The sequence below is a fragment of the Muscardinus avellanarius genome, assembly GCF_963383645.1.
Source record: "Muscardinus avellanarius genome assembly, chromosome: 1".
Classification (NCBI taxonomy): domain Eukaryota; kingdom Metazoa; phylum Chordata; class Mammalia; order Rodentia; family Gliridae; genus Muscardinus; species Muscardinus avellanarius.
The window spans coordinates 189,613,764-189,632,851 of record NC_137786.1 but is presented as its reverse complement, the minus strand read 5'-3'; the positions used below and the strand labels follow the sequence as shown (position 1 = coordinate 189,632,851).

Sequence of the window (19,088 nt, the reverse complement as noted above, 5' to 3'; positions counted from 1 at the left end):
TTGGCCAGCCATATCTCTACTCAAGAAATCTTCCCAATAGAATGCAACAGGATGAGACTCTGAAATCACTCTTAATATCCCTTGCTAGATACTGTTTTTCAAGTATTAAGTGTAAAACGTTAAATTGACAATTAGTGTAACTGTGGATGGCTTCTGATTTTGTTTTAATTCTGTGAATTGTGTTTAAACAATTCAAAACTTGATTACTGATTTTGAGATACTGAGTGGTATTGCACAGTTGTCACTTTATTGAATCTGTACAACAGTCCTGTGACGTTTATAGGGTATATCCTGGGTAGCTTCAGGTGCTGGAATTAAAGTTGATCTGTTATCACAAGAGAATGCTGGATCACTCATTATGTTACTGGCTTTGTGAAAGAACGAGTATTAGAAGAAACTAATTTGAATAGTTCTGTGCCTTTTCAGCAGTGTATTCGGGTTTGCATCTACAAGTCACATTGGTTGTTCAGCAGGTGAACCTGATATAAAACATTTTGATGTTCTTAGTGATATTTTGAATGTTTTTTCAATGCTCCTAAGAGAACTCCAACTCTAGAGGAGAAATAGTGTGTGTGTGTGTGCGCGCACACACACACACACACACACACACACACACACACACACACTCCTCTGAGGATGAAGCTTAAAACTAAAGCAAGCAAAGTAGATATACATTTATTTAAATGTTAATAAAGTTATGTAATTTCACATTGTAATATATATATATATATTGGGGTGGGGAGGATGCTGGGAATTGAACCCAGGGGCATTCTGTCTCTCAGCTGCCCCTCAGCTCTTTATTTTTTATTTTGAAACAGGGTCTCACTAAGTTGTGCTAAATTACTGAGGCTAGCTTGTGATCCTCCTGTTTCAGCTTTTCAAGCACTGGGATTATAGGTGTGTGCTGCCACATCCAGCCTCATAACATTACATTAATATAGAATTATCTTTCCATTCAAGTCTTCTAGTAAAATTACTGTCCAGGAAAACATCAAATTTATCATGTGGCTTTTGAAACCTTACTAGAATTATCACAAAACCATGGTTGTGCTTTTCGTTGGGAAAGTTTTTAATTTATCCTAGGTAACGTCAGAAAACATCCACATTGAATGGGAAACCCTTCAGGTTTTATCTCAGTTTTTTCCTCTATGCTTCATTTTGGACTATTTTTATTGATATATCTTAAAGTTCCCTAACCTTTCCTTCTGCAGTTGTTTAATCTTTTAATCCTGTTCAGTGGATTTTCATTTTAGACTTTCCCTCCTGAAATTCTATTTTTTTTTTTTGTTTGTTTGTGGTTCCAGAGATTGAACCAAGTGGCATTCTACCTCTGAGCTTCACCCCCAGACCTGTTTTATTTTTATTTTGAAACAGGGTCTTGCTAGGTTGATGAGAGTCTCACTTATCTTCAAATTTTTGATCCTCCTCTCTCAGCCCCCAAGTACTGGGATTGCAGGCAAGCATCACCATTCCTGTCTTGATGTGCATATATTCCTCTTAACTAGCCCTTTTCAACCGAGTTCAACCCAGTGAATTAGATCTAATGCCTTATCCATTGTGTGGTATGAATTAACTTCTTGCTTGTGCATCTAGAATGGTACTAGTTATGTGCTGTCTTTGGGGAATTAATAAAATAGTCACTTAACAAACTCTGTAGCACTTCATTCTCTCACAGAACTCCAGTTAGGAAAGCCCGCTTTGAATATTCAAACATGGTTTTAGTAGTTGTCTTATTGTCTTTGCTGATTCCATCATCTCTGTGAATTTTGAATGTGTTTCTATTGACTGGTTTTTCTCTATGGGTCACATTTTCCTGCTCTTTTCACACATCTCTTAAGTTTTGGTTGGATGATGGACTTTTTTTTTTGATACTGAGAATTGAACCCAGGGCCATTTTGCCTTCAAGCTATACCTGCAGCCACATATAGATATGCAATATAATACATACACACATACATATGCATATGGTTTTAAATTTTCATTTTAAAATGGAGTTTCACTAGTTTGATGAGAGTCTCACTACTTGCTGAGGCTGTTCTTGAACCTGCGATCCTCCTGTTTCACTTCCCAGTTACTGGAATTACAGGTATGTGCCACCATGCCCAGCTTGAAATCTTTATGTCTACATTGTGTTATTGTCACCTGGAGGATTGGGGGCTTTGTTCTGGTAGGTAGGTAGTACACTTGCAGTTCAGTCTGATCTTTTCAAGTCTTGTTTCTAAGCTTAATATAGTCTCAGGTAGGCTCTTATTTTCCTCAGGCTAGTTTAGCTCCGCTACTTAAGTGTGGCCTTTTCGGGGACTCCACTAAATGCCCTGAGTGATCAGTAAGGGTTCTGTAATTTGACTTGTGGAAACTCAATTCTCAGCCCCATATGAGCTATGGGAAACTATTCTATTCATGGTTTTTGCATCATTCTTTGCCCAACTTATGACATTTTACCCTGTATTCATGTATCTTAATATTTCACAAAGAGTCATTGTCCCTGTGCATATTTTTGGAGCTCTTTTCCTATACAGCCCTCTTCTCTCAAGAATTTTGTCCAGCATTTTCCAGGTGCTTCTTATTTCTTGAGCTTCAGTATCTTGTTTTCTCACAGGGAAACATTTGTGCCCTGTCTGGAATCCCATATCCCTTCTGCAGTGTAGAATATGCCTTTCAACTGAAAGCCAGGACAATCTTAAGGCTTACTTTATCTGTTTCCTTTCTGTTAAGGATTATAGTCCAGTGCTCCTTGGTAATATCTGAACACATTGTTTATATATTTAATCCAGTTATTTTTGTTGTTGCTGTTTGAGAGATAAGGTCTCTCTGTTGCCCAGGCTAGCCTTGCACAGGATTCTGGGCTTGAGTGATCCACCCAGCTCACCTTCTGGAATATCTAGTACTACAGGTAAGTAACTAACACCTGAGTTAGTCCAGTTTTTTAATTGTCTAAGGTAGAAGGGTAAATCTGATTTGTCATTCCATCATGATTAGAAATTGAAGTCTCTCGATTTATTTTTTTCTTTTTTTGTGGTACTGGGGATTAAACCTAGGGTTGCACTACTCCTTTCCCCCCTCTTTGAGACAGGGTCTCACTAATTGCCTAGGCTAGCCTTGATCTTAGGATCCTCCTGCCTCAGCCTCCTGAATTGAGATGACTGGTGTATAACACTGTGCCTAGCTTTCATTTTATTTATCCTACAATCAGAGCTGCCTTGTAGCTTTCTGAATCTCTGACTTAAAAACTTTTCTCAAGCCAGGCATGGTGGTGCACACTTGTAATCCCAGCGCTTGGGAGGCCGAGACAGTAGGATTGCACAGGTTCGAAGTCAGCCTGAGCTACTTAGTGAGGCTCTCAGCAACTTAGTAAGACCCTGTTTCCAAATAAAGTATGAATTAGGTCTGGGAGTAAAAAAAGCCCCTGGGTTCTACCCTCAGTAACCCCCCCAACAGACACACACACACACACACACACACCCCTTTTCTCATAGAGGGTGACCTGTTTTGTGGCATGGATAATTCTGATCTCTGGCCATTTTTTTCTGTATAACTGGGAGTTGGCAAAATTTTGGGACCAGGTAGTACATAACATCTTAGTCTTTGCAGGCCATCTAGTCTCCGCCCCAACTACTCAGTTCTATCATTCTAGCACTGAAATAGCAGATACACAGTGTATAATTGAATAAACAAATGTGGCTGTGCTTCAGTAGTACTTTATGTTCACTGAGTTTTTGTTCCATATCATTGTCAGGTTGCATGAAATACTCATCTTTTTCATTTGTTTGCCACCCATTTAAAATTGTAAAGACCATTTTGTACAAAAGCAAATGGTGGGTGAATTAATATTTGCCTGAGCAGATTCCTTCATGCAAGACTGTATTAGATGCTCTAATACATCTTACATATACATCTTCTGTATATACATCTTCTGTATATAGTGGGAAACATGATTTATCCATGCCTTCTGTATATAGTGGGAAGCCCAGCGCGCTTCTGCTGCACCACTCTGCTAATAATGCATGATGTATCCATGCCTTCTGTATATAGTGGGAAACTGCCAAGGATTCTGAACAGGAGATCCTGGATCTAATCTGGTGGAGCGGGAATGGTATCGAAGTACAGACAGAAAGAGGGGAAGTCAGTTAACAGGTTGTTGAGTCATGGAGTCATGTTCTCTTACTATTGTAAACTGTGAGGGCAGAGCCATGTCCTTTGTGTTTACTATCTTGTCCATATGGCCTAGTATGTGCAGAAAAATCACTTGACGTAGGAATGATTGCAGTGAAAGATGATGGAAACCTGGACATGGGAGAAGGGGACTGGATATTAAAGGTGTAGATAAGAAGTGAAACCTCAAAATACTGAGTCTGGACAAGCAGAAAAGTAGTGATGCTATTAATTAAATAAGGAGTGCAGACAACTTTCTAGTGATTAAAAAATATGACACTGTGCCAGCCATTTACAGGGTCAGTCGGAGGCATTTGGGGAATGGGAATTATTGCTCAAAAGGAGAGGCTGGGACTAGATGTGCAGATTTGGGATTTATCTATTTTCAACTTGTGATTGAAGAGATAGAAGTGGATACTATCCACTAGAAAAAGGTTGGTAGAGAGAATGTTTAAGGGCAAAATTTTTGGAGAGAACAAACTTATGGAGTGTAGAAGATGATGCAGCAAAAAGCTAAGAGAAGCAGCCAGCAATCAGAGAGATCCAGAGCTTGTATTGGCAAGGAATCCAGGAAGACAGGGGGCGATCAATAGCCCTGGGTGCTGTGCAGAGGACCGGGAAGTCAGAGGCAGCGTGCTCATTTATGGGTTGTTCATGACTTCCTTAGAGAGATTTGTTTCAGTCATCTGGTTGTGGAAACCAGATAAGAACAAGTTGTGATTGGAGGATAAGGAAGTGGAGGAAATAAGTGTGGGCTGTTTTGAGAAATTCTGTGGCAAAATTGTGGTGATGGGGCAGTTGTCTTGCTTTAAGGGTAGGTTGTTAGAGAGGTAAGAGAGGGGGGCCAGTGCAAGGCATTTAATCATAGGTATGCAGCTCCTGGATGCCTGAAGATCCGGGAGACTTGGCAGCCTAGGGTCTCTAGGCTGGCATCCCTTTCTGACCAGTGAAATGCAGCTCTTCTCAGACATTTGTGGTGGCGGTTCAGGTTTTAAAATTTTAATCTCCAGTGTTGTCAACTGATGTTTTTGTTTGGCATAATAAAAAATAAATTAAGTAGGAAAGCAACCATTTGGGTTTTGTGGCAATATCATATCATAAAAGTTTCTAAACACTTGATTTCCACTTCTGTATCTCCTTTTTGAATGTTATCAGGCTACAAGTGCTACAAGTCTTGCTTTGAGTAGCAGTAGTATAGTGGGGAAGGGAGCAGAAGATTCAGGTATGTTTTCACAGATGACTTTCTGACTTCCTAGGTAGGCGAGTAATTCTAGGTTAGGATCACCCAGTAGGATTTTCATTACAATACTATAATAAATGGTCTCTACTTTTATAAACTTCAAGTGTTGTGAAGGAGTCAGATGTTTGTCTTTTCTCTTCTGTTGATACTTAAAAATTAATTTGAGGTGAAAGAAATGTTTAAGTATGTAACTGCTTAAAATATGAGAACTATTATCAGTAGGCTTAAGATGGGAATATTTAGAGCAATATGAGAAAATGTTAATGAATTCTATTTTATGTTAAGACATTATGAATGCTAAGTGGAAATAGTTTCAAATTGCATTTTGCTCTGATGATAACTGAAAATTATGCATGCATATTTTATTTGCCATGACAATTTTGGTTATAAGTGACTGAAATGCAGTTCAAGCCATCTTCAACATATAGGTATAGGTTATTCACTGGTCTATGACATGAGGGACAAGTGGAGTGGAGCTGGCTTTCAGTGAGTTCTACAATCGGGTACTATGAGGACGTGTTTTCAAGGTAAGAATTGGCTACATTGTGAAGGTAGGAAGAGAAGTCCTTTAGTATAGGAAATCTTACGTCAGTCCTGAGGCCAGAAGCTTTTCCAGCCACTCAGGTACAGCAGTGTTTTGGACCTGGGTTCCCCATGCTCACACAGCCTCTCCACCCTACAGAATGTGTAATGCCTCGCAACCCACAGCATTTCTAAAGTAGGAATGCCATTATTTAAATGTGACATTTTAGAATAGATTTTTTGCCTTCAGTTTTAAAGGATTTAAATTGAAGAATTAGCTCTGTGCTAATTAGCATTCAGCTGCTACTTATAATTTGTTACTGCATCTCAATCATTTCCAAAAGGGATTAATTTATTTTCATTCATTCTCCCTACTTTGGGCAATATGAAGAACAAAATGAATCATTTTATTAAAATTAATAGCACCAGAGAGCAAAACTGTGGAAATTGCCGTCTTCCTTGATTTTGTGTTGTAATTAGAGATAAATCATTTATGGTTTAATCTTGTTTGGATAATAGCGTCCATTTCTTTAGGGTATAAATATTTTACTCTTTGGTAGCTGAATTTTCTGCAATAAGACTTCCAAGGCTGGATTTTTTTGTTGTTGTTTTGTTCTGTTTTTTTTTTTTTTTTTTTTTAATTTAGATCCAGATTCCATTCATTTCCAAATGATCTGGAAAGCCCTTTCTGCAGTAAGGTTTTCATATTTTTAGAACATTTTTTATTCTTTATTGCCTGAAGCACATCGAAATAGGTCATAGAGAATTTGATTTGAAGAATTTTTGTGTAGTGACATGTTAGCAATGAAACTGATGTGGATTAAGTTTCTGGAGAGTTGTAGTCTTGTGAGCACATATAATGTCTGCTTACTTCCTGGAAGGGTTATAAAAGCTTTGAGTATGTCTAAAACATGTGTAGTACATAAAATTCAAGTGAAAAACAGCACAAACATTTTTTAAGCTGTTCAGTTCTGGGTCTAAAGAAGCCTGGGTTTTATTCTCATTTGCTACAACAGATTTTCTTAAATAAAATGCATTGGCAAGGTGACAGGTGCGTGACCCAGTGTCTGGTTGGTAAATACCTGAATTTCTTAATAAAATGTGGATATAAGTTAGATTGCAGTTGGTTTTGGCATTGATAAATTTGTATACAATTATAGCTAGTTTTATTTACCTTTTGGTACTGAGGATTGAACAGGAATGTCTATCATTAAGCTATACCCTCAACCCTTTTTTAGTTCTTTTATTTTGAAACAGGGTCTCATTAAGGTACTGTGTGCTGGCCTCAAACTTGCAGTCCTCCTGTCCCAGCCTACCAAGTACTAGGATTACAGGTGTATGACACCATGCCTGGCTTATAGCAATTCTTTTTTTTTTTTTTTTTTTTTTAATGGTGGTACTGGGGTTCCTGGAAGCCCTTCTACCTCCGGGCTACACTCCCAGACCTATTTTTTATATTTTTATTTGGAAACAGGGTCTCTTAAGCCAGCATGGCTGGCTTCAAACCTGTGTGATCCTCCTGTCTCCGCCTCCCAAGCGCGGGGATTACAATCGTGCGCCACCACGCCCGGTTATAGCGATTCTTTATACAGCAGTTTTTCTTGTAATCTCTTTACTATCTCAGGTGGAAGTTCAAACAGATTGCATTTTTATAGTAAAAAGTCTTTATTTCCAAAATGATTGACTAGCCAGAAAAAACTATAAACCACCTAACACAAGACTTTGGTAAGAAAGAGATTTGACATGTCTTATAAATTCCCCATTGCAAATAAAAAAAAAAAATAACACTCAGGAAAAAGCATGTTACCCATTCTCAGCCACTAACCAGTAGCCTGGTTTTAAGTTTCTAAAATCAGAATTTAAAAAAATGTTATCAACAGGGATCAAATAAAGAGACACTAGGGTTGCTTATCTTAGAGTTGCTTATAAATCACCATCCTAAGAAACTTTAATTTTCATGAGTTGAGAGTAAGTATGCATTAAGTTAGCTTGGAGGAGGTTGCAGAAGTAGGTGATTCTACAGCAAAACTTTTTGTCCCAAGGGAAAAATTAAACCATTTATTCATTTATTTTTTTAATTATAACTCCTTTTGGGGAGGTAGGGAGAGCAATTCATGAAAGAATCAAATGTTTTGTTACAACTCAAAACTCCTGGTTGCTTGAGGATATAATAATAATGTCTCCTCCAGAATAAGCAAAAGCCATATATATATATATATTTATTTATTTTTATATATTATATATTTTACTGAAAATTATTGAGGTGGATAATTGAAAAAGAACCCCATTGTCTGAACACTTAATTAGCTTAAAAACACGAAAGACAGACCAATGAGATTTTTATTGAACAGTCTCTCTTGTGTTAAAGAAAATACATATTCAGGGCTATAGCATATATGTGTTGTATTTGGAAATATCCTGATGTGTTTAATGCAAATTTTTATAGTATATTCAGAAGCATTGTATGCATCTTGTCCAAGGTACATATTTGGATTAAGCCATAATAAAAAAGGCCTGCAAAAGAAACAATAATCTTTACAATAAATGCATGAGAAAAAAACTGCTGATGAGCTCAGCTGAGAAAAATGGACTTTTATGCTAATCACTGTAGCTAGTCTCCCTGAATTTGGTATGCTTACAATGGCTTAGACGGGGTTAGAATCCCGTGATCTTCCCTATGGATGCCCATGCAGACCAGAGCCTGATGTGGAAAAATAACACAGGCTTGACTTCATTTCAAAATTTCTTGTTCAGTTTGATGCCACAATATTCTTTTTTTCCTAGATTTTCTCAGAGTTTCTGAATACTTTTTCTCTCTGCATATAAAATTTTATGATTAAAAAATTTTAAGTAGAGATAGCATTTTTGTTGAAGGAATGACTTGGTGTCCTCTGGGCAGATAGCAAAATGTTTGTATAGCTTAATTTCTTTTTCTTTTTAGAAACTGATTTGAAAACTTAAAAGTTTGGACACATATAGAAAGATGTAAAAGCTCAGGTTTCGAACTGGTAGGCCAGTTTTACTGCCTCAGCCTTCATTCCAATAAGCATCTGTTAGCAAAACATAAGACTAACTTCCTAGAAGAATTATGGCACCAAAACCAAAAACCAAACCGAGGGAAAACTACATTCTGCACTTAGTGCCCTTTATCACTTGTGTAAGAACTGGTTACCTTACATTTAAATAAAGCAGCCATCATTTTCTTCCTTTGGGGTGTCAGGAACCAATATTAGGAGGCGATATAAATGCATTCAGAATTTTTCAGTGTACAAATAAAAGCTACCCATCCTTGATGCTCTTCAAGTAGACCATTTTCCCCAGGAACTTAAGATGACTGAGAAGACTTAACAAGAGACCTAATATTCCACTAAATGGAAAGAGATGAGTGAACAGGCCAAAGATAAGAAAGGGAAATCTGTTCTCTTCATCTGATGAGTGTTTTTCCTACCTGCTGCACCCCGGGACCCTGGCACACAATCATTTCCAGACATGGTTACCTCTCCATGTGGAGGAGACCAGGGTCTCTGTCCTGCTTTGCCAGGTGGATGCTCCGAGGAACACGCTTCAGTTTAGTACAAGATGACTGACACTACTCACTTCTGTGCAGGAAGAGGGCCGGCTGAAGGTGAGGGAGTCCCACTTGGCCTGTACCCACCAAGAAGTATTCAGAAAGGATGTCCCTGGCATCCACAAGACTATTGGGCAAACATCACTGCAAAAATGAAAACTAAACAAGCAAATAAACAACCATTGGTGACTGGAATCTGGAGCACAACTCTGGGGGACTTGTACCCCTGCTAACAAGGGTGAACGTTGCATGCCCTGATCTCCTTCTTGTCTTTGCAGCTGGTAAACTGGGAGCTTTTGAACCTCTTCTTCACAGTCATGTAGCGCTCCTGAATCCCGCCTCCACAGAGTTTGGTGCATTCTGACCAGGCTGTCCACGGGCGCATCCTGCAACCTGAAAGCATGAGAGTGCCTGGTTAGACAAGCAGAAGAGGAATGCTGAGCTTGAGCAGAACTGTCAAGTTTAGTTGTCTGCTCCTCTGCTCTTGTATTTAATGATTTGTTGAATTAACTAATAGTTTGAGCCTTATTAGGGACCGTTAGCTCAAATGTGATAGAAAAAAATAGTAGCCATCAGTGCTTTGCAGCTCTTCCTGTCAAGGGGCAGAGTTCATTTCTCTACCTTTTGAATCCATGCTTACCTGCTTGACTTGCTTTGATCAGTGGTTATTTTCTTAGGAGAATCATGGCACCCCAAAACGAAATAAACCAAGGGGAAACTACCTTCTAAACTTAGTTCCCTTTTTCTCTGATATAAAAATTGGTTACCTTACATTTAAGTAAAGCATCCATCATTTGAAACATAAGTTGGGAAAAGCTGCTAGGAACCTTTTCACAACTGAAGCAAGTCTGCACAGCTTGCTTAAGAGACCATGTGCAGAGGGGCTCAGCCACCCCCAGAAATGCAGGCGAGGCCAGCTTGGCTCTTCTGCCCCAGTTGATTTGTGGCCACATGAATGAGACTGAGCCCAGACAGTACCTCATCATCCAGCTGAACCAGCTCAAGTCACTGACCCACAGGATCATGTTAAATAAGCAGTTGTTTAAAAAGGACTGGGGTGGCTTGTGAGGCAGTGGCCATTCAAAGGGCACAAAACAACTTTTCTTGTGCCTTGCTGCCTAATGGCTAGCATCCCAAATACTAGATAAACTAAAGAACACTTTTTTCCCCCACTCGGTATAAACTTAATTTCTCAAAACTTCCTTAACCCTTGGAAATTAGATGTTTTTGTTCGCGTACTTCCTTAGCCCTCTATGTAATTCCTCCTTTGAGCCCATCATATTCATCATTGTGCATTAGACACCAGTTTACCCTACTGTGGCCAGGCTTCATGGAGGAACTATATACCCACACGTAGTTGGCCTTAGTGAATGTTGATGGCTGACTGTATGCAACAAACATTTTGATATATGAATAGTTTCCTACAAAAGGGACATTGAACTCTCAGGTAGATTTTCACTGTGTACTTCTGTCATTTTCTCTCCAAGGTTGAGCTGGAGCATCTTAAGGAAGAGAGAAGGGGTAATTCCTGCAGTGCCTTTAAAAGTAGTCAGAATTAGAACTATTTGACCTTCACTTTTTCATAGGTACCTTCCTTACCTCTCCAAAGAATTCAGCCTGTGCCCAGGACTTAACCATTGATCTTCTCAACTCATTGTTTGATTGGCTTGCCAATGATATACTTTTGCCATGGGCCAGCTTATTCATTCAGCATTCCAGCCTGAGGCAGGGATTTTTCTCTTATAGTGCCAGAACACTCTCAAGTTATTCTAAAGCAGGGGGAAACATCCCCCTTCCCCCAGGCTACAAACAAAATAACTACCTTCTGTTTTTGCCTCATCCAAACCACTCAGGTCTGTAAAAAGCAACTTGCTTTAGATCTTTGCCTATAGAATCAAGTCTGAAATCCTCCGCTGAAATACTCAACTGGCCATGGGCCTCTCCCTAGCTCGGCTCAGTTTCCTGCCTTGAGCTCCATCTGCATCCCATCTGTTGCTTGGATACACAGTATATATGACTTGTTGGTGTCTGTGTCTTGGCAATTACTCTTTCTGCCACCTGCAGTGCATTTCTTTAATTGGCAAACTCCAAGTTCTTCAAGACCCAATAGAAATTTCCCTGCTCTAGCATCCCCTGATCCAAGTCAGCAGCATAAGATGCTCATTCATCGGGGGCCTTAGCACTGGTTCATTGTTTGCAGGAGCACTTATCACTTATTTGGCAGCCTGTATCCATATCATCTGAAGAAACAAAACAGGAATGACAAGCTACTCTTGCTGCTGCTGAACATGAAAAAATAAACCATAGAAGCCACAGGCCAGGGGTGTCTTGTCTGAGCCACATCCTTCAAAACAGATGTTTGGAGAAGATTCCCTAAGTGAAGATTGAAACTTCGGACAGACCCCCTTGCAAATAGTGAGTGGGGTTAGCAAGCCATAACTGATTCTGAGTAGCAAGATTAGACCAGATTTCTGGCTTTATAGATGTGAAGAAAGGAAGGAATTATACTTAGAGGCTCTTTCCTTGAATATTTTTGCAGGTAACTACGTTATCTAAAGTTTCCTTGATAAAGTTCCCCCCATTCTTTTTATCAATTATGCCTTTTTAATATCTGGAATACTTGCAGCTAAAGAATCAAGATGCGGTCCCTAGCCCACACCTTTCCTTAAGCCCATTGCACCTGTGGCTGGGAGCCATACCTGGGAACTGCTCCCCGTCAGACTCTTCCCTCAGCTGCTCGCTCCTGCGGCTCTCACGGGCCTCCCTCCAGCGCAGCTTGGGGAGGGATGGATTTCGAAGGCATTTCCGGATGCGGCACTTCTTTCGCTGCACGGTCTCTGGGCAGGGTGCACCTCCAAACTGAGGTTCCATTTGGATCATCCGTGTTCGAATCATGTGGCCTTTCCCACAGGACTTGTTACATTCTGACCACTGGGACCACTCAGTGAGTTCACAGTCGATGGCTGGCAAGACACAGATGGACATAAGTGTATCTCATATCTGAAATAAGATGTCGCTGTCACACATTTTAACAAGCCTTTAGATTGCAATGGGTCCAAAGAAATGTTTTTTTCTTTTTTCTTTTGAGGTATTAGGGATTGAACCCAGGGGCATTCTACCCCAGTGCTATACCCCCTGTCCTATTTTTTATTCTTTATTTTGAGACAGAGTCTCACTAAGTTGTGGAGGGTTTAAGTATCTGAGGCTGGTTGCAATCCCAGGATCTTCCTATCTCAGCCTTCCAAGTACTGGGATTACAAGCATGTGCCACCACTCCAGCTTTACAAAATGCATTTTACTGAAGGAACTGAAGCTCTAAGAGGCAGGGTGACTTCATCCAACCGCCATGGTCAGCAAACAGCAGAGGCAGGGTTGGTGACAGGTCATGACTCAAGTTCTCTGCTTTCTCTGTGACTCAAGAGAGCATTGATGGACTTTGAAAATATACTCAGAGCCTCTTTCTCTGCTCTATGAGCTCCAGAATATTGTCAAGTCAGCCTAAAAACGGCCTTCTGCACCTTCAAGAACCTGGATTTTCTCAGGGAAGGCACAGGTCACTGCTGGAGTTTTTCAAAGCAAGACCAGCAAGCCCTTTGCTGGTCAACTCCTCTTGGAACAAGTTGGCAGGCTAACAGGTGGCTAACTCCTGTGGGCCAATACTAAGGGCGTGGTAGTTTTCTCAGACTCAGGCAATTTTCCCTGTTCTTGATATAATTCTGTGTCCTATATATAGTGATATGTACAAAAAGCACAAGAGCCAGAAATGGAAATTTTCAGTAGAGTCAAGAACAAGTGATGGTTTATAGTTTTATCACTGTGTGAGATTCAGCAAGTTCATACTAAGCCAGCACCTCACAAATGCAAAGAAATAAATCATTGATCCAGTTCTCAGAATGTGTCCGAGGGGGCAAATGATTCTGAACTCTACATTGGCTTTGCAAAGCCAGGATCTGGGAAGGATTGGGCAGATCTGGGAAGTCTTCATCGTGTTCAGTAGTTTCAGGGCTTCCCTCTCTGTGGAAGTTCAGGCAGCTGTCTGATCTGCACACTGGGGATAATGGTATTTGTGAGGATTGAATGAGACAATGCTCCCAGCCCAGAAAGTGCTACATAAATGTTCATTTTCTTCTCCCTTCATCAGGCCCAGTGGATATATAGGCTCTTGTTAGAGTTGGTAATTGTTCCCTTCAGAAGGCTGTGGGGCCCTTATCTGTTGAGCTGAATCCAGGGAGCCCGAGCCAGGGCAGGGCCATGATACTGGTACTGGGTAGGCTAAGACAGGAGGATCGAAAGTCTGAGGCCAGCCTCAGCAACTTGGCAAGACTGTTTAAAAGTAAAAAATAGGAAAGGCTATGGGTGAATTATGGGCCAATTGTAGTTATTAAAAGCACCAGGCTTTATTGAGTTGATGGTGCAGATTATCTGCACACATGATCCAGTCTAGCTAAAAGAGCTCAGGAACTCTATTACAGACCATCAATTAGGGCCTGTACCTGCTAGGTCTAGTGCTTATACTTTAAGCCAATTACTGATTTAATCCTCAGAGCCACTTAGAAACTGTTTCCTGCTATTATACAGATGAAGAAACTGAGGGATAGGGATGATAATCTGCTGAAGGTTTTGTAGCCAGTAAGGGGCAGAGCTGGGATCCGAACCAGGCAGGCAGCCTGAGTACTAACAAGGGGAGGGTTAAAAGACAGCCAGTGCAGCTAGAGGATGCCAGAAAGCAAATCAAGCGTGTCTGCCCTTTTACCACCTGAAAGATCAGCGCTCTTGGAAGACTGGCCAGGAAATTAGGCTTTCTGTTTGGAGATTAGTCCCTGTGTTGTAAGAACAGCTGACCATAGAGATTTGGGAGGAGATGGGGGTGGGCAGCAAGATTCTGAGAACTTGGCTTGTTTTCTTGCTGTCTCCTCACCAGACTGCAGGCATCATTGATTTAGTGCCCAGGCTCCAGTTGAGGGTAAATAACATGGTCACAGGGTGGAGGGAATAGAACGGGAAAGTTTAGGAAGTCTATGGGTCAGAAAAGTGCATAAGTAGAGATGTTGGCAGGGAAACAACTAAGGGGGTATTGACTTGTGCTAAGTGTGTTTTGTATACGTTTTCCATTGACCTCACAGCCACTTGCAGTTTGTGTTTTATAAATGGTAAAGAAATTGGCTGAAGAGGTTAAATTACTGCCAAAACAGAGACCTAAACCCGACCTCTTGCTCCCCAGCAAGCAGTTTTTTGTTTTGTTTTTACTTTTGATACATGGGATTGAACCCAGGGGTATTCTATCTCCAAGCTACACCCATAGCCTTTCCTATTTTTTACTTTTAAACAGAGTCTTGCCAAGTTGCTGAGGCTGGCCTCAGACTTTCGATCCTCCTGTCTTAGCCTACCCAGTACCAGTATCATGGCCCTGCCCTGGCTCGGGCTCCCTGGATTCAGAACTTAGGAAGGGAGGGTCCAGGATGCGGTAGCATACTTACGGCACTCCGGCAGCATACACTTCTCCACCTGCTCCAGTTCCTCATTGCAGTCTCCAAGTTCCGCCAGGGACTTGAGCATCCGCTGGCGGGTTCGCATACCCTTCCCACACGTCACACTGCAGTCACTCCACTCAGACCACGGAGACAGCAAGCATGGGATGGTATCTAGGTCAAGAGCCACGTTAGCCACAAACAGTGCCTTCTTTGATTTTGTCCTCACAAAGCTCCCTCCCTACCCCCTGGAGTAAAGTAGAATTGGCCATGGGTTCAAATAAGTCAACTTCTGGATCAAGAAATGGCTCCACAGTCTACTCTTCTGTTACTTCCCTGCATCTCCCTTGGTCCAACTGTGGTCCTGACCTGACTTCAGATGAGGTCAGTACCGTGAGCACACAATTCTGAAGGGCTGGGCAGGATCTTAGTATAGACAGAAACATCCCACACTCCCCACGAATTCTGCACTATAACAGTGCTGCATTTTGGACACTGGTAGTGGAACTCTAGGATGTGTATATATCTGTGTTTTGTTTATCTTTGTGTGCTGATGTGTGGGCCTATGCATTTGTGCTTAGAGTAAGTGGCCCTGCTTTATGAGGCCTGATGATTCCAGTATAAAACAAGAGTCGACTACCAGGTTGTGACACACACCTTTAATCCCAGTACTTGGAAGGCTGGGACAGGAGGATAGAAGGTTCATGGCCAGCCTCGGCTACTTAGGCCTCTGCAACTTAGTGAGACCCTATTTCAAAGTAAAGAATAAAAAATAGGGCTGGGGATGTACAGCAGAGGTAGAATGCCCTGGGTTCAATTCCCAGCACAATAAACAAATAACAAGAGTAGACTGAGCCTGGGGAGTGCTTATCATGTCTATTTCTGTGAAACACAACTATAGGTGAATTCTATCCAAGGTAGAATTCCAGTCTCCAGGTTGACGTCCACATACCCATGGCTCTCAATTGTACTTCTGGGAGGACCCTGCAAGGATGATGAGCCATGCTTTCCCTTGCACCTGCTTAGCCTCTGGCATTGGTAGTGGTAGGGGTTGCTGTCCCAGGTCCCCCCCCCCCCCCCGCCCACTCACGGCACTCGGGCATCATGCATTTCTCCGTCTGGGATGTTTCGGCCTTGCACATGGAGCCATCTGCTGGGCTCATCTTGACCATTCGGTGCCTCTTTTTCATGCCCATCCCACAGGTGGCACTGCACTCGTCCCACTCGCCCCATTCGGTCATCAGGCAGCTGCTGGGAGCTGGGGAGTATGGTGGAGTCATACTGATGGCTTCAGGAGCTGCTCACTTGAGCCCACCCTGCCCACCTGGCCCCCCACTCACAGCACTCCTCGTTGACTGTGCACTTCTCAGTCTCTTCAGTGGGCAGCGTGCACACGGAGCCATCCTCTGGGAACTGCTTCACATACCTCTCCCGGGAGCGCATGCCTGTGCCGCAGGAGATGCTGCAGGGCGACCAGGTGATCCACTCAGACATGGTGCACGTGGAGCCGTCTGCAACACACCAAATGTAGCAGGAGCTCGGGGTGAGGCGGATGGTGGGAGCTGGCCTGACCATGCCACTGGAACTTGCCAGTGGCATTCAGGGTTAGGCAGTTGAGATGAAATATAAAAGGTCTAAATCTTAAACCAAGGATTGTTCTCTAAGAGGTAATTCACATTTTCAGGTACACGAGGCCCTCAGGAACACTGCTGATCCCATGAAAATACATTTAAACATGCTTAAATAGAAGGATGGGGTACACACAAAAGTATATAAATATTGTAAGATATAATTTATTTGATAAAAAACGTCATACAGCCGGGCGTGGTGGTGCACGCTTGTAATCCTCGCACTTGGGAGGCTGAGACAGGAGGATCGCGCAGGTTTGAAATCAGCTGCGCTGGCTTAAGAGACCCTGTTTCCAAAAATAAAATAGGTCTGGGAGTGTAGCCCAGAGGTAGAAGGGCTTCCAGGAACCCCAGTACCACCAAAAAAAACCCCAAACCAAAAAAACAACTTTATACATCTAAAACATTAAGTAAAACTAGAAGTTCATGTCTCCAGTCACTAATCACATTTTAAGTGCAAAGTAGCCATGTGTGCCTAGGATGTGCGGATATGGAATATTTCTGTCATCACAGAAAGTTCCTTTGGATAATAATGGAAGAAATGATGCATAACCTGAGATACGGTGTAAGCTCTTGTTCAAAGGAACCTGAGACTAAAGGTTCAGTGTCTAAAGTTTCAGTTCCCCAGTCTCCAAAAATGGATGAGAACTTTGTTCCTGAGGATAGAATGTGATGGGCCTGGAAACAAGACGGATCTGTATCCAAAGAGCAGATTACACCAATAGGCCAGCAGGCATCTCAGCGCCTCCACTGGGGGTTGAGGATAAGACAACACCCATCCACTAGTGGGCAGCAGATTGCTCGGTGGGACTGGGGAGGGGCTGTCTTGCCCACAGAGAGGAACAGAGGAAGCCTGAAGAAAGCAATGTAAGCAGCCTTATGTGAGAGATGGGCACATAAACTGACAATAGTGCCAGGTATTGAAAATAGGACGAGAGAGAGAGAGAGAGAGAGAAGCCCAAGAAATTGGGTAGCAAAGAGGTAAGAATTTTTTTATTTGTTTTCTGTTAGAGTTCTGGGTAAAATTTCACACTAGAAGGCACATCTAAGTGCACTTTTTTTTTTGAGCTAAGGACATTTACATTTAAGATGAAGGGATAAGGTTATCTACAGTGCTCATGTGTGTATGGTGTTGGGAGAGGAAGCCACAAAGGAGAACTGAGGTGTGAGGGTGCAGCCAGCCTCTGCTCTCCACAGACTGTCAGCCTTGTAGGTATGCCTACAAGGCTGTGATGCTTAGACCTTGTTATTGAGCCTTGTGAACCAGTAGGAAACCGCAGCTACATGTTAGACCTGGCTAAGTAGAGGCAGCCGGTACTTCTGAATTAGATGATCATGTCCCAGTGTAACCTGGTTTGGGGTATGGGACTCGGTAAGCCACAATTCAGGCTTCCCATGGCCTGGCAGGATTTAACCTTGGGGAGGGCAAAGATGTCACTGCTCACCTGAGTGTATCTTCTAAGGGGAAGTGCTGAGCTCAGTAGTACCCTCCCCCAGCAGAGTCCTCAGATGCCTCCAGTGACAACATGTGTTTTAGTATGGCAGTGGAATGCTAACTGTGTCACATGTGTGTCAGTCGTGCTTTCCAGGCCTCTGCCCTGGTTCTCTGTAGGGCCATTTCACCAATAAACTAAAGCTGAGGAGTTTGCACATGAGCTAAATAGGGGACCACAAGTTTCTCAGCTGGGAACTCAAGTGATCAGATGTTTATTTGCAAAAGATCCCTCCAGTGGTGACCCGGAAGATACATAGAAGTGGGGAGAGATGACAGGGGCTGGGCTCAAGGGTGTGGCCCAGATTATTAGGAATAAGCTTAACAAAGATGCAGCTGCTATAACAAAATGATGTGCATTAATCTTGTTCTAGAGAAATAATTCTTTAGGAATATTCAAAGAGATCTTCGCTTCCTTCCTGTCCAATCACTCCAAATATTTAGTGCAGAAGGGAACTTGATGTGGGGTCAAGAGAACTCTTACCTGGTTCAGGGAGGGATAGATGCCCACGTACAAAGAACAGACCCAGCCCAGCAGGGCTCATAACTCATTACCTCCTGGGAACTACCTGAACTGGTATGAGGAGAGATGCTTCCCTGGGCTTCAAAGAGGAAGCTAAAGACTTTTATTCCAACTACAGGCCTTAGCACCCCAGCCCCGAGGAAACACCTTCAATAATGAGCTGGCCAGCACACTCTCTCCTGGCCTGTTGGTAGGGAGGGCCTGTCTCTGGCAGGGTTTGTTCCCCTCCAGAGTGTCTTGTTTAGAATCCAGAGATTCCATGAGCTGCACATGGAAACCAGTGCAGCCCAGAGGCATTTGAGCCCCCAGGAAGAGCTGGGGAGTGAACGAACGTGGGTTAAGCTTTCTGTAGCCGTCTCCTGCTTGGAAGCGGGTTTCTTCTGTGCACTGGTCTGGCCTGTATGTCCCTTGTAACACATGACTGCACCTCCGAGAAGCATCAGAGAGGCAGTACAGGTCTGCCAGGCAGAGACAGGCGTGCCCTGAGAGCAGGCA

The 19,088-nt window shown here is 42.3% G+C and overlaps 1 protein-coding gene across 1 annotated transcript in view; it reads right to left on the bottom strand.

The window, feature by feature from the left end:
• Positions 1-9,711: 9,711 nt before the first annotated feature.
• The window catches only part of SPON1 (spondin 1), a gene marked incomplete at both ends in the record, with an annotated part of 300,161 nt that continues 290,784 nt past the window's right edge, over positions 9,712-19,088 (bottom strand). Inside the window, 5 exons of the mRNA XM_080707718.1 lie at positions 9,712-9,875; positions 12,182-12,445; positions 14,960-15,124; positions 16,041-16,208; positions 16,291-16,461. Of these exons, the coding sequence (XP_080563844.1) occupies positions 9,712-9,875; positions 12,182-12,445; positions 14,960-15,124; positions 16,041-16,208; positions 16,291-16,461 (932 nt within the window). The remainder of the gene's footprint in view (positions 9,876-12,181; positions 12,446-14,959; positions 15,125-16,040; positions 16,209-16,290; positions 16,462-19,088) is intronic.